This window comes from Corella eumyota, chromosome 5 (assembly GCF_963082875.1).
Source record: "Corella eumyota chromosome 5, kaCorEumy4.1, whole genome shotgun sequence".
Taxonomy (NCBI): Eukaryota; Metazoa; Chordata; class Ascidiacea; order Phlebobranchia; family Corellidae; genus Corella; species Corella eumyota.
The window spans coordinates 13,622,957-13,639,169 of NC_137494.1; the positions used below are offsets into that span (position 1 = coordinate 13,622,957).

General features: G+C 31.8%; 1 protein-coding gene and 1 pseudogene across 1 annotated transcript; one reads left to right on the forward strand and one right to left on the reverse strand.

Annotated features, from left to right (window-relative positions):
- Positions 1–92: 92 nt before the first annotated feature.
- On the forward strand, positions 93–3,733 carry LOC145753540 (linear primary-alkylsulfatase-like; annotated as a pseudogene).
- Positions 3,734–4,748: 1,015 nt separating this feature from the next.
- LOC145753153 (nonsense-mediated mRNA decay factor SMG5-like) lies at positions 4,749–15,944 on the reverse strand. Its single transcript, XM_082569548.1, has 28 exons — positions 15,807–15,944; positions 15,345–15,437; positions 14,474–14,603; positions 14,194–14,394; positions 13,761–13,836; positions 13,288–13,453; positions 12,643–12,771; positions 12,480–12,571; positions 12,212–12,298; positions 11,906–11,963; positions 11,692–11,809; positions 11,176–11,290; positions 11,072–11,113; positions 10,851–10,979; positions 10,384–10,601; positions 9,880–10,027; positions 9,687–9,743; positions 9,419–9,616; positions 7,368–7,466; positions 7,246–7,305; positions 7,011–7,165; positions 6,545–6,703; positions 6,256–6,481; positions 6,098–6,188; positions 5,915–6,004; positions 5,306–5,391; positions 5,143–5,231; positions 4,749–5,062 (listed from the first exon to the last, which is right to left on the reverse strand). Exons 1-28 carry the CDS (start codon positions 15,893–15,895, stop codon positions 5,009–5,011), a joined length of 3,255 nt encoding a protein of 1,084 aa, XP_082425674.1. The 5' UTR covers positions 15,896–15,944; the 3' UTR covers positions 4,749–5,008.
- Between the last annotated feature and the right edge of the window lie 269 nt (positions 15,945–16,213).

Sequence of the window (16,213 nt, forward strand, 5' to 3'; positions counted from 1 at the left end):
ATAATTTTAGATTATATACGAAGTAGTTAAATACTTTAATTAAATTTTCGCGATGAAAAATATTTTTAACCACGAAATTATTGCTCCATAATATGCCATTACCGCCAAACAACAACCAAAAGTCGTATAAGTTATAGTTTTTGGTAAGAATCTCGTAAACTTTAATTAAAAATTTTGTAAGGCAATTATATCAAAAATAATAATGTCTTTTAAACCTGAATAAAATTTAAAATGCAATTCCAAAATTATTTAATTTTAATCTTCATCGTAAAAAGTAAATTAAGAATTTTATAAGGGTGATAATGTAAAGCAATAAAAAAACAACTATAAAGTTTTAGGGCATTTAATTTAAGTTAAAATAAATATTTTTCGAAATTGTCGATTGTAAATAACTAAAATCATAAAATAGCTTGAGAAAATTCCTTTTTATAATTTCATTAGAAACTATTTTATTAAAAAATAAATAAAAAATTTAATAAATATCATTCAAACGACATTATAAAAAATAATTAATTTTTTTTTACCATTTTTTTTTTAATAATTTTTTTACTACCCAGATAATAATTACTTTTTAAAAATCTATAAAAAGGTGAAATTTTTCCTATTTTTACATTTCATTTTTCTGGACTTCGAAAAAAAATACGAAGAAAAAAAACATGAACTTAAGGTAAAAAATGTTAACTAATTTTTTTAAATATTAGTAAACATTTTTGTGTAATTTTAAATTTATTTTTTTTAATGTTGTGATTTTTAGACTGCTGTTTTGCGCTTGCATAGTGGCGTATGTATCACCAATAACTTTAGGCGATTTTGACTTTACCCCTACGATTGTTAAAGTGACTGATGGGGTCTAGGTGGCAGTTAACTACGCTTTGGCCAACATGATTGCGATTGAAGGTGAATATTTTTTTTAAATATATATAATATTATATATATCCTTGATATAAAGATATATCTATAACTCTCTTAACTTTAAATAAATTTATTTCTTTTTTGTATATATTTTTATCCTCGATGTGGGAAAGTCGAATGAGCAACTTAAACATAGAGTAACATCAGTTACTCCGACCCAGTCTCGAGTTGCCTGTGGCAGTTTGGGATATTATAGATTATAATTGCCTGATAATTATACAGCTGATTAAGTGCTGGCTCAGCAGGAGTTCATACCGTTTATAGCGCCTTATTCGAGGGCCCTACAGCATGAGAACAATGGGGATTGAACCCACGACCAACTAACAAGGTAAAGAAAATTTATTTTGTATTTTCCAGGGCCTGACGGATTGATTATCGTTGATACGACTGAAAATCAAATGGTATCACTTCATTTAGTCGAAGAATTTCGAAAACTGACAAACAACAAAACAGTTAAAGGAATTGTCGTAACTCATTACCATACAGGTAGTGTAGCTACTTAATTTAACTTCTGTATTTTGTAAAATTTAAAGCTGTAGATATCATTGGCTATTTTTTAACACAAACAATCTTTGTCAGTCAATAAAACGATGTTAAGCGTATAAAAAAACACATCTCAACAAGCCTTAATTAAGGCTTATTAAATTTATAAAAAAAAGTAATTTTTCGCTCTGCTTGTTACTATAACAACAATCATGATTTCGCTAAGTTGCGTTTAAAAATTTCCGCGCTTTTAAAAATTTTTTTGGTTTCAAAAAAATAAAAAAATTAAATTATTTTTAGATCATATTGTCGGTGCTTCAGCTTTAGTTGCCGTATATCAAACCGAGGATAATCCAATTCAAGTTTATGCTCATTCGTCAACTATTCAACAAACTTATAAATTTCGTAAGTTATATTTTTTTTGTATATATCTTTATCCTCGATGTGGGAAGTTCAAATGCGCGACTTAAACGTTGAGTAACATCAGTTACTCCGACCCAGTCCCGAGTTGCCTTCGGTAGTTTAGAATATTATAGATTAAAATTGCCCGATAGTTATGCTACTGATTAAGTGCTGGCTTAGCAGGAGTTCATACCGTTTATAGCGCCTTCACAAGGGCGCTACAGCATGAGATCAGTGGGGATTGAACCCACGACCTCATGTGTGGTGTAGCAACTGGTATTACCATTACACCACGATGCCGGTTAAGGTTTTATTACTGCAGTAAAAAAAATGTTTGGCCAAAAAACGGTTAGCTTGAAATTTAGTTTAAGTCGTATATTTCCTGTATTCCACTTGCAGATATTTACAATTACCGAATATTAATACTGCTATCCATTATTAGGAAACCTGGCAGGTTCAAATCGACAATTTGGTATGAGTATCAACGTTACAAATGGGAATGGCGCCGGAATAGGGCCATCAGTAATAACAGATTTCAGCGTCGATCCATATACTGTTGTTCCAACGTTCACTTACGATGATCGAGCTACAGTAACATGTGCAGGTAAATTACCAATGACCTTTTTTATACGTCGGCCTAGTTGGTACACGTAGGGTCAAATCTGATTTAGCCAATATATTTGACCGAATATTTGCATTTTTAGGAGTAACATTTGATCTAATTCATATTCCTGGTGAAACTTCTGACCAAACTGCTGTCTGGATGGAAGACAGAAAGATACTTATGCCTGGTGATAATATTTACCCAGCTTTTCCAAACCTGTACGCTATAAGAGGAACTCCACCAAGGGATATTAAGCACTGGTACAAGAGCATTGATTCAATGCGCTACTTGTACCCAGAATTTATGGTCCCCTCCCATAGGTGGCCAGTAACAAACGCTACCGAAATCCAATCTGTCATGACAGCATACAGAGATGGAATTCAATTCGTTAGCGACCAAACCTTAAGACTTATGGACCATGATTATCCAGTTGATCAATGCGTAGAAAGGGTGAAGCTTCCTGACGTCTTGGCTACACATCCATATCTGATCGAGTATTATGGTACAGTAGCCTGGTCTGTTCGCCATGTTTATGCTTTACACTTAGGCTGGTTTGGTGGTGATGCTGTTCAGCTTAACCCTTTGCCCGAGCACGAACGTGCAACAAGATTAAGAGATCTACTGGGCTACAAATGCTTTCTTTTTGGATTTGAGTCGCCGGTTAACAAAATGTTGCACTCAGCTGAATCTAGCATGAAGGCATCAAGGCTGCATGCAGCAGTAACTGGTAAACCCTTACTTAACGAACTACAATGGGCTCTTGAAATTTCGTCAATGGCATTGTCAGCTGCATATTCTTATCAAAAAGACAAAGCAGCCGACGTCAAACGGGAAGCACTTATGGAAATTGGAAACGCGGCGATAAGTTCAAACGCTTTTAACTACTATTACTCTGCAGAAAATGAAATGAGAAATAGAATCGACTTAACGAGATTCAACGAGGCCCGCTTACTCTACCAGGTCAACCGAGATGTAGATACGTTTATGGAGATCTTCACCCAACGTTTTGATTCTACAATCTGCGACGAAACACTTACTCTATCTGTCAACATAATTCTTGCAGACTTGAACAACAGGCAATTCGGTTACAAGATGAGGCACTGTGTCATTGAATACCAAACCGAATACATTGTTCATCTGGGTCCTTTTGATGTTGTGGCTGCAACTGCATCAAATGTATGGCAGGGCATAGTACTTGACCAACTGACAATTGATCAAGCTGTAGCAGCAGGTTATCTAACTTTTCCCCATGGTACTGTAGATGACCTTAAGAAGTTTATGAGCTTCATTGAACCCTTCTATGCCACTGTTGACAACATTGGTCATCGTTAAATTATAAAAAGCAGTCTTTCATCTTATATTCATCATAATTTGCAATAATTTGACCACATTGTTCATGTTATATTATTTTGTAGTTAAGCGTAGAAATGTAGCCTATCGTGTGTACTTTTGACCGTTTATACCAAATTTCGACTGTTTATATTTTAAAATTACGCTTTTTGTCATGACTGTTACCATCAAGCTAATAAATCAGACTAACTAACAATAAACAAAGCTTATTCTATCAGTTTATAACGATATAAAGCTTACTTAGATGGACAACAACTAGTAGCCTACTAACTTAAAAAGTCATTCGCTAAGATAATCTACCGCTCTGAAGTTGCTTAGCAACTATTTAATCTCGGAGCAGTCGAATAATTAACAGCAACCATAGAAAATTATTATTTTGAGCTTCGTGTATGCTTTAACAAAAAACTAAAAGTTTAAACTTCTTACATTTACTTTAAATATGCTCAACTGCATCTGATTTCACCGTTTTAAGGGCTTTGTTTTTTTTGTTTTGACTTAGCCCCGTTTTTGATATAACAAAGAACTAGATATACCTCCTATTAAACTAGAACATTTGTTGGTTTAGATTCATGTTTTTTCACAAATTTATATTGTTGACCTTCTTGGTGTAGGCGTTTTAAATTAAATATATAGTTATTAATTTAATATACCGCAAAATGGCAGATAACAGAATGCTATAATAATTAAACCTCATGTTAAAAAGGTTGGCATAATAGCCTGATTAACAATTGTATTTGTTATCTCTGCCTGGTCTTTAAATGAAGTATTATCACCCGCAACTGGGTATTTATTGGCTAGCTGATTTTATAGATTTATCTAAATAAGATATGCTTTGAAAGCAGTTAGTATTAAATCAAGTGATAATGCTTAATTTTTTTACAAATGAGGCATCTTGAAAATTTGCCAAAATCTTTGTTTCTTGACTTTTAACATAAATTTATTGACAACAAAATCAAGATTTAAAACATAAAATCATAAGGCAGTTTTTTACACAACTAATTTGCATAAATTTTTGGCAAAACATCCTTTTATGAACAAATAAAATTAAACTAGTTTATTTTGATATAAATTATTTAACATGAATTTATAAAATTTGGTTAAAATAAGTTAAGCCATGTTTTTAACTTCAAATATTTAAAATAAATTTTAAAATACAATATTAGTTGCTTTAAAATACCTGATTAAAAACATTTAAAAATAATTTTAACACAAAAACACAACTTAACTTAACAATATATGGGTAAAACAAAATCCATTTTAAGAATGCATTTTTGTAATACTGGATTCACAAATTTTGGCAGCACTTTTAATCTAAAAACAGTAAAAAGTTAATTAAATTATTTTTATAGTGTTTATTGTAATTTACGTATCAAATAACAAATATATTTTACTTGTATTCCATTTTCTATGGCCGTGTTAAAAATATTTTCTTGTATTTTCGTTGCAGTGTAATTTTCTAATGTCATGATTGTCACGATACCTATTAAAAAAAATGTTACATTTTGTAATAAAATATCAAAGCTCTTTCACGTTGGGGATAAACTTTAAACTTACCTTTATTTTCACTTTCTTTGGTGTTGGTTTTCTTAGATTCCAGTTTAATTAAAGATCGACAAAAACTGGCAATCGATTCTAACCTCCTAAAATTTAAGTTTTTTAAATAAATTAAAAAAAATAAATAAAACCAAGATCCAATCTTAAGTTAAATTTTTCAAATATTATTAATGTTTGGTATGTTATTAATTATAATTGCCAGTTAATTTTTATTTTTTTAATTTTTATCCTCGATGTGGAAAGGTCGACAGCACAACCAAAATATAAAGTATTATCAGTTACTCCAAACTCACAATGGCCCGATAATTAAGCAGCTGATAAAGTGTTAGCTTAGCAGAAGTTCATACCATTTTTAGCACCTTACTCAAGAGCACTTACAGCATTAGATCAGTTGGAATTAAACCTACAACCTCATGTGGTGTAGCAAGTGTTCTTACCACTACACCACGCTCTCGGTTTATTGAATTAATGATTGGTTCTTATCACTTATGGCACATTACTTAAGGGTGCCACAGCATGGAAGCAGTAGGGATTGAACCCAGAACCTTATGAGAGACCAATGACGCCACCCCAAAATCTAACAAACAATCATATTTCAAATCAATGTACCAAGCTTTAATATCTTGTCTTCTTAATTTTGAAAACTCTGCTGCTGTGAATCTCATATTTACATCTTCATTAGTTTGCGGTCTTATATATCTATAAAAATAAAATTATAAGAAAGTATTTTAAATCAAAATTATAAATTTTTATCATTCAAAAAATAATGTATTTAGGATTATTTTTTTTTACTTGTTGCCTTTGTTAAATTCTGTTTCTAAATATTTTATCGCATCACGGGACCCATGAGATTCCTTTTTCAAACTATCCAATGAATCAATCACTAAAATTAAAAAAAAAATTAAATATCAATAAAAATTTAAAACAAAAATTTAAAGTCCTAAACCTACCGACTTTTGGAACAATCACAAAGAAACGTTCGCTAGAAACCAAACGCCGAATAAATCCAAGTTCCTGAGACAAACTTGTGGCATCGGGAATTAAATAAAGACACAAGGTGGCGCTCAATGACCTTGGGGTAGTCTTTAAAGAAGCTTCGAGATTGTTGACCTCACTTTTTAGTCTGGAAGCAGCCATGTCTTTCATAAGTTTAGTTTTACGCATGCTTTCAACTGCCTGAAACAAAAATTTAATTTAAAAAAAAAGATTTTTACAAATTTTTTTTTCACAGAGTCTAACCTCCAGCTCTAAAGAAGGATCAATAGTCTCCTCCTCCGGACCTATAAAGACCTCTTCCCCAGTCTTAAACTCTTCATCATTTGATCCTTCTACCTCCATCACATTTAAAGTGGACAACCATCGGCACAGATGTCTGACACGACAAGTTCTAATCACATTCTAAAAAAAAATTGTTTTTTTGTTTTTGACCAAAAATATATTTTTTACATATATTGATTTATCCTCGATTTGGAAAGGTCGACTTTATGACTTTAAAATAGATTAACAGTTACCCTGACCCAGTCCCGAGTTGTCTTTGGCAGTCTGGGATATTATTGATTAAATTTGCCCAATGATTAAGCTGCTGAGTAAGTGTTGGCTCGGCAGGAGTTTATACATAAGATCAGTGGGGATTAAACCTAAGACCTCATGTAATAAAGCCCGTGCTCTGACCACTACATCATGCTGCCAAATTAGAAATACTCACCTTCTGTATGTCTTTAAGTTCTTTATAAGGCATTGAAACATTAACCCCAGCGTTTTTACTGGCCTCCCTAACGGCTTTCATTTGAAAAACAACATAATCTTCTGGTAGACCTATTATCTGCTGCCATTTTGATATTATTAACTTTTTAGGTGCCTCTAAAAAATAAAAAATTTGATGTTATTTATTGATTTTTATTAATTTTAGTTACTTTTAGAATTTAGGAATTATTTTTTACCTTGTTTTCTTTTTTCAATTCTAATTTTTGGTTCAACTTTTTTGGCCTGTTCTTCTTTTTCTAAATAAATACATAAATTTTAAAAATAACTTGAAAGAAATAAAATTTTATTAATATCATACCTGCAATTTCTCGAGCTATTTTTTGTTCTTTTACTTTTTTAGTTTCATCAAAAAGAAATTGTATTTGTTGATTCGCAATTTGATCTTTTTGGATTTCATCTTTAAACAAAAATATTTCAATTAAACATTTCAAATACAACAGTGATCGATGCACTAAACATCACCATATGAGGTCCTGGGTTCAATTCCTACTGTTGTAATGTGTATTGGCGAGTAACTAATCGACAATATCATTGTCAAAAAAGTCAAGAATATTTAAAACTACCAATGTCAACCTGAGACTTAACTTAAGTCTGGCTTAACTTAAGACTTGACTTGAGATTAAGTTAACTTGAAAATAAGTCAACTCAAGACTAGGTCAACTTAAAACTTAACTTGAGACTAGGTCAACCTAAGACTAGGTCAACTCAAGACTAGGTCAACTCCAGACTAGGTCAACTCCAGACTATGTCAACTCAAGACTAGGTCAACTCAACACTAGGTCAACTCAGGACTAGGTCAACTGAAGACTAGGTCAACTGAAGACTAGTTCAACTCAAGACTAGGTCAACTCCAGACTGGGTCAACTCAAGACTATGTCAACTCAAGACTAGGTCAACTTAAGCATAGATCAACTCATGACTAGGCCAACTCAAGACTAGGTCAACTCAAGACTAGGTCAACTCCAGACTGGGTCAACTCAAGACTATGTCAACTCAAGACTAGGTCAACTTAAGCATAGGTCAACTCAAGACTAGGTCAACTCAAGACTAGGTCAACTCAAGACTAGGTCAACTCAAGACTAGGTCAACTCAAGACTAGGTCAACTCAGGACTAGGTCAACTGAAGACTAGGTCAACTGAAGACTAGGTCAACTGAAGACTAGGTCAACTGAAGACTAGTTCAACTCAAGACTCAACTCAAGACTAGGTCAACTCCAGACTGGGTCAACTCAAGACTATGTCAACTCAAGACTAGGTCAACTTAAGCATAGGTCAACTCAAGACTAGGTCAACTCAAGACTAGGTCAACTCAAGACTAGGTCAACTCAAGACTAGGTCAACTCAAGACTATGTCAACTCAAGACTAGGTCAACTTAAGCATAGGTCAACTCAAGACTAGGTCAACTCAAGACTAGGTCAACTCAAGACTAGGTCAACTCCAGACTGGGTCAACTCAAGACTATGTCAACTCAAGACTAGGTCAACTTAAGCATAGGTCAACTCAAGACTAGGTCAACTCAAGACTAGGTCAACTCAAGACTAGGCCAACTCAAGACTAGGTCAACTCAACACTAGGTCAACTCAGGACTAGGTCAACTGAAGACTAGGTCAACTGAAGACTAGGTCAACTGAAGACTAGGTCAACTGAAGACTAGTTCAACTCAAGACTCAACTCAAGACTAGGTCAACTCCAGACTGGGTCAACTCAAGACTATGTCAACTCAAGACTAGGTCAACTTAAGCATAGGTCAACTCAAGACTAGGTCAACTCAAGACTAGGTCAACTCAAGACTAGGTCAACTCAACACTAGGTCAACTCAAGACTAGGTCAACTCAAGACTATGTCAACTCAAGACTAGGTCAACTTAAGCATAGGTCAACTCAAGACTAGGTCAACTCAAGACTAGGTCAACTCAAGACTAGGTCAACTCCAGACTGGGTCAACTCAAGACTATGTCAACTCAAGACTAGGTCAACTTAAGCATAGGTCAACTCAAGACTAGGTCAACTCAAGACTAGGTCAACTCAAGACTAGGTCAACTCAAGACTAGGTCAACTCAACACTAGGTCAACTCAGGACTAGGTCAACTCAAGACTAGGTCAACTCAAGACTAGGTCAACTCAACACTAGGTCAACTCAGGACTAGGTCAACTGAAGACTAGGTCAACTGAAGACTAGTTCAACTCAAGACTCAACTCAAGACTCAACTCAAGACTAGGTCTGGGTCGAAGTAACAAATGTTACTCCATGTTTAGGCCAAGCAGTCGGCTTTCCACATCGAAGATAAATAAATATCTCTAACAATTTTCCTTTCTATTTTTCGTTAATTTATTCCTAAAATTACTTACCATTTTGTAGCATTTGTTTTTCAGTGGGAAGCATGTTAGCAAGGCAGACCAGTCTACTCCACAAAGCAGTAGAACTCTTACTACAAGCAATAACAATCTGATCGTTCAACGATATCCAATCAGCAAGCAGCTTCACTGCTCCCACCAGATGGGGATATTTAATCAAATTCTTTAAATTTGTAAAGCGATCCGATAATTCTGTGAATTGGAAATTTTGCGTTAAATTTAAATAAAAATAATAAGTTGGAAAAAAACTAAAATTATTTACCTAAAGCTTCATCTTTATTCTTAGTTGTATTTTGTTCACTTTTTTTAACAATTTCACCTTAAAAATAATTAATTGTTTACAGGAAAAACTAGTTAAAAAAAGTAAGCGAACATTTTTAGAACTATAGTTTGATACCTACCGCTGAAATTTAAATGAAAAAAAAACGCGAAAAATATTTTTATTGATTATTTACCTTCATTTTTTATTTCAATATTATCCTTAACTTTTTCATTTAAAACAACTTCTTTTATGTTTTGTTCTTTTAATTTATTATTTTCCTGTTTTGGGGATAAATTCAAAGGTTGTAGGAATGAAGGAGCCAAAGTTATCTTGCGTCGATTCTAAATTTCAAAGTTCTGATTAGGTTTTGAAACGACAGCATGGTGTAGTGGCCATAACACTTGACTTCATTACATAAGATTCTGGGTTCGATCCCCACTGCTCTTAAGCTGTGGCGCACTTAAATAAGGCGCTATAAACGATATGAACTCCTGCTGAGCCAACACTAAATCAGCAGTTTAATTATTGGGTAATTATAATCTATAATATCCCAAACTGCCACAGGCAACTTGAGACTGGGTCGGGGTAACTAATGTTACTCTATGTTTAAGTCGTGAAGTCGACTTACCTACATCTAGGATAAATGAATACAAAAATTGACTTTTAAATTAAAAATAAACTATATTTTTATATTTACTTGAAACATTTTCTGGGACAAATCCTGGAGACTCTCCACTGCAATATTTTGTTTTGCAACAACTTCTTTTTTAATCTCAACTTTCTGTTTATCCCCAATTTCCTCAGTTGAAGATAAATCTTCTTGACTCAATCTTGTGTCCGAGCCACTCGAGGCCGATATTGAGTCTGAGTCGTCGTTAAGATAAGTTTCTGACTCAGATAAGTCAGAGTGAGAACCTAAAATTTGGCATATTAATTTGAGTCAAAAATTAAGAAAAAAATTTAGTTTGTAATTTGAGTAAAAAATTGATTTCAAAACTTAAGTCAAAAATCAAATTTAAAATATGAGTCAAAATTATGTTAACCACTTAAGTAAAAAAGTGAGTTTAAAATTTAAGTTAACAATTTGGGTAAAAAAGTGAAACAAAAATTGAGTTAAAATTTGAGTAAAAATTTTTTTTCAAAAAAAAAAAAAAAAAATCCCACCACAGTCTCCTCCAGCTAAGGTGTCCTCTCCCTCACTAAGATCCCCATCCTCCTCCTTCAAACATCTTCTTCTTTTAAGATGAGATTTCTTCAGCTTTCGTGGTTTCGGAGAAACTGGAAAATGATCACCTAATAAAAATTCACAAATTAAAAAAAAATTTTCTGGGTAATTAAAAAAAAAAAAAGTTTATTAATTTCAAAATTATATTAAATCTACTTACCACCTGCTTTGTTTGCAGCCTCAACATTCTCAATCATTTTATCTAAAAACAATAATTAAATATATTAAAAAAAAGTAAATTTTTATAAATTTTAAAGTTTTTACCATTTTTTGATATTTTTTTAACTTGGTGAAGTTTTTGAATAATATGACCGAGTAAATGTGAGAAAAAGGCAAGTGTAAACGCAATTGCGGCAGAATGTCGATTTGATCTACAAGACTAAAAAAAAATTATAATTTTATTTATATATAATTTATCCTCGATGTGGAAAGGTCGACAGCCTAAACATAAAGTAACATTTGTTACCCCAACCCAGTCTTTTTTTATTATATTTTTATCCTCGATGCAGAAAGGACGAATGGGCGACCTAAACAGAGTAACATCAGTTACTCCGACCCAGTCTCGAGTTGCCTGTGGCAGTTTGGGATATAATGTAGATTATAATTGCCCAATAATTAAACTGCTGATTAAGTGTTGGCTCAGCAGCAGTTCATATCTTTATAGCGCCTTACTCAAGGGTGCTACAGAATGAGAGCAGTGAGGATTGAACCCAAGACCTCATGCAGTCAAGAAAAGTGTTTTAACCACTACACTACTCTTGGTTAATCGACAAAACTAACTTGTAGGTCTTCCACATTGACCAAACACAACACACAAAGTTTAAAGATGGCGTCGTTGTTTAATTTACTTTTGTGTTGGTGATTCACATGACGCTCTGAATATTTGGCATGATGGCTTCTACAACATAAATAATAATTATTTAAAATAAAAATTTGTTATAGTTCTAAACAATCTTTTTTTATAAATGTAAAACAGTTAAAAAAAATTTTTTACCTTTTATGAGTAGATTTTGGATTACTTGTTTCTACAGTAAATTCGAAATCATTTACTTCTGTAAAAATATTTCAAGTTTTAGTTAAAATCATTTTTTTTTGCTAAACAAAAATAGTCAAAATCAACTTGAGACTGGGTCCAGTAAATGTTACTTTATGTTTAGGCTGTAAAGTCGACCTTCGCACATCGAGAATAAATAAAAAAATTAATCAAAATTTTGTAATAATCACAATTAGAACATTACATTAAACAAATCGTTATATGATATTTACAAAAAAATTTACCAAAAATATTTAAAAAACAAACCGTTAACAATATCAATATCTTCAGTAATATTATCTGAAGTGTTATTCAGACAAACAAACAGGGCATCAATCAGTCTTTTGCATAAACCTAATAAAAATAAAATTTAAAAAAATATAAAAATAAACAATTTTTTAAAAGGTAAGGCTTTTTATATTGTCATTTAAATATCTATTTTTTAAATAAATCAATATATATTATTACATTTGTGTATTATTCTTCTTGAAAATTAATTTTTAAAATGACAGAGAAGTTTAAATGAAAAACTTACTATTAGTTTCCGCATCTGCTGCATAAGTTCTTGGTCTTAGAAGATCGCACAAATATAAGAAAGAAACAATAAACGTGCGAGTGTGTTCTTTTCTATTAAAGTAAAAATCAAATTTATTACATTTTTTATTTTTTGATTTAAAAATATTTTACATTTTAATTACTTGTAAATTTTTGCCGTGGTCATATCGGTTAAAGCATCAGAAGGAAGTTGATAAAATATTTTCCGATTCCGATCCAAAAGTTTTTGTAAATTTCCTTCCGCTCCAGTAAAACTACTTTCAGCGTGTAATCTAAATTAATAAAAAATAAATATAATGAAAGAACTAAAGACTTAGGTTTCTTTGTTCAATTCCCAATGCTTTCAGATTATAGTGTCCCTAAGTAAGGCATTAATATTACTAACTTATGTAAAGCCCAAAAAACAATCAGCAAATTAATAATTAGACAATATTACAAAGTCAATTATATACCGAACTTACAAAGCTCTACACTAAAACAAACTTTTTTGTATTTATTTATCTTTGATGCAGAAAGGTCAACTTTACAGCCTAAACATAGAGTAACATCAGTTACCCCAACCTAGTCTCGAGTTGCCCATGGTAGTTTGGGATATTAAAGATTATAATTGCCCGGTAATTAAGCAAATAATTAAGCGTTGGCTTAGCAAGAGTTCATATCGTTTATAGCACCTTACTCAAGGTTATAGCATGAAAGCAATGGGGATTGAACACAGGACCTCATGTAGCGAAGCAAAGTGACCACTACACCACATTGCTGGTATTGTACACAAAAATATAAAAACTTACGCCCTGAAATAATGATAAGCAGCATGCAGGCCCCACCATATATTATGACCCATTAGAGTAGCAAGTTGGTTGTGAGGAATACCAGCATCAGGTTTGGATATCAATGCTAGCTCATAATATCTGTAAGCTCTTAATCTAGATACTCCAAACTCAATTTGATATCGACCTAAACCAAAAAAATTTATATTAACTAATAGTAACTGCACAGCAAAAATATTTTTCTGTGATTGAAAGGTCCTGGTTTCAATCCCCACTGCCAACAAAATTTTTAATTTTTTTAAAAATATTAAATATGTGTTATTATTAAGTGTATTTCTTAAGTATAACATTAAAATTTAACCTAATTATGACTAAAAGGTTCTGGGTTTAATCACAACTGCTACCAAAAAATTTTAATTTTTTAAAATTATTATTAAGAAGTGAAAGAATATCAAAATTCAAAATAAATATTTTAAAGCAATTATAATACTTACTAATATCACCAAGGCATACCAAAAGTTTATAACTTAAATTCTTGATGCATTCTTCCATAACTTTATCATCATTTACCTTTCAAATTAAGATTTTAGAGTTTAAAAATCAGCAGTAAAATAAATATAAAAGTTTAACAAAAAGACATTTTTTAAATTTTCTTAAAAAAAACTAATTTTTTAGTAATTTTAAGGCCCTGGGTTCAATTCTCACTGCAGGTAAAGATTTTTGTTACTATTACTATTTAACCATATATATATATATATAACTATATTAATATTAAAATATATGTAATTACTATTTAAACTGCCATAGACAAATAAAACTAATAATAGTATTAAGCACAAAATTAGTTTATGAAAATTAGGACCTAAAAAATACGACATAAAAAATTATAAAAATTCATATTTACATAAAAAATTAAATTTTTTTTACCTCTGTTAAATTTCTTTCTTTCTTAGATTTCGAATGTAAAGGTTTAACAGCTAATGACAAATCAATTAACATAGAACAGCTGGTTTTACTTTGTAAACGTAGAAGAAGGTAATGATAAAATCCTGAAGCTGAGTATAGAAATTGTCTGAAGTAAGGTTCTAAATTCCGTTGTTGTAGAGTACCCGGTGCATTCGATTGAAACTAAAAAATATTAATTGTTTTTAAAAAATTAATTTAGCAAGTTAAAATTTAACAAAATTTTATGATATCATTAAACTACCTTTCTTCCATTCTTGATAGCCATTATGACATCATAAAACACCTTTCTCCATAACAACTCTTCAGCCTTTCTTCCATATTCACAAGGATAAGTAAATAAAAGTCGTTCGCAAGATTCTCTTAGTTTGTATCTATAAATAAAATAAAATAATATAAATTTATCCTTCATGTAGGAAGGTTGACTTCACAACCTGAATATTTACAACCTAAATATATCGCACCGGCAGCGTGGTGTAGTGGTTAGAACACTTGCTACACCACACATGAGGTCGTGGGTTCAATCCCCACTGCTTTCATGCTGTAGTGCCCTTGAGTAAGGCACTATAAACGGTATGAACTCCTGCTGAGCCAGCATTTAATCAGCAGCATAATTATCAGGCTATTATAATCTATAATATCCCAAACTGCCACAGGCAACTCGAGACTGGGTCAGAGTAACTGATGTTACTCTATGTTTAAGTCGCGCATTTGACTTTCCCACATCGAGGATAAAGATATATACAAAAAAAAATACTAATATTTGTTATCCCAACCCAGTCTCAAGTTGCATTTAGCAGTTTGGGATATTATTGATTATAGTTGCCTAATAATTTGCTGCTTATTAATTTGCTGCTGCTGCAGGAGTTCATACCGTTTATAGCGCCTTACTCAAGGGTGCTACAGCATGAAAGCAGTTAGGATTAAACCCACGACCTCATGTAGTGAAGACAAGTGTTTTAACCACTACGCCATGCTGCTGATTTAATTACAATCATACTTAAAGATACTTCAATAACAGCGCTGGAATTTAATACTTTGCAACAAATATTATATCATGTTGTATGAAAACTTTATGTTGTGCCAGTTTTAAAATTTATGAATATTTTAGAGACCTTAATTTAACTTGTTCAGGTTGAAAGAAACTGATCAAATTTCTTCTATGTTGTCTTCCCGCATCTAATTTTCTCGCATTTTCAACAACACCACTAAAAATTAAAAACAAAATTATTATTTTCCAAATGACAGAAAAAAGTTTGAATGATACAACATAATTTGACTGGCAGCGTGGTGTAGTGGTCAAAACACCTTGCTTCACCACATGAAGTCCAGGGTTCGATCCCCACTGCTTGTATGTCGCAGCACCCTTAATAAAGGTGGTATAAATAATATAAACTTTTGCTAAGCCAGCACTTGATTAGCAGCTTAATTAAAGGCCAATTAGAATCTATAATATCCCAAACAACCAATGGCAGCTCGAGACTAGGTCGGGGTAACTGAAGTTACTCTATGATTAAGTCATAAAGTTAACCTTCCTACATCAAAAAAAAGTAAATATAAAAAAGTTAACTCTGTACCGATATAATCTTTTTGCAGAAATGTTTTTCACTTCAGGAGAAATTGTATGCTTTGCAGATAAATCATTTTCATTCGCTAAATACGGCATTTTTACTAATTCTTTAATTCATTATCACTAAGTTTTTGTTTTAATAAAGTTATTCTATGTAAAAAAAACAAACATTATAACAAAGTAATCAAAAAAAAATGTGTTTTATAAAATTACAATCTGACTGTTAAAAAATACTGAAATACCATTATTCGACGTTAAAATTAAGAATAAACTAATTTAAACTCTTAATAATTAATTTTTTAACAACATATTGTTTAATTATCAGTTACAAACTTAAATTTAAACTAAACTAGTTCCGTATTTTAATAATTTTAATTTTAGAAAAGTCATGATTAATAAAAGTATCACGAAAGG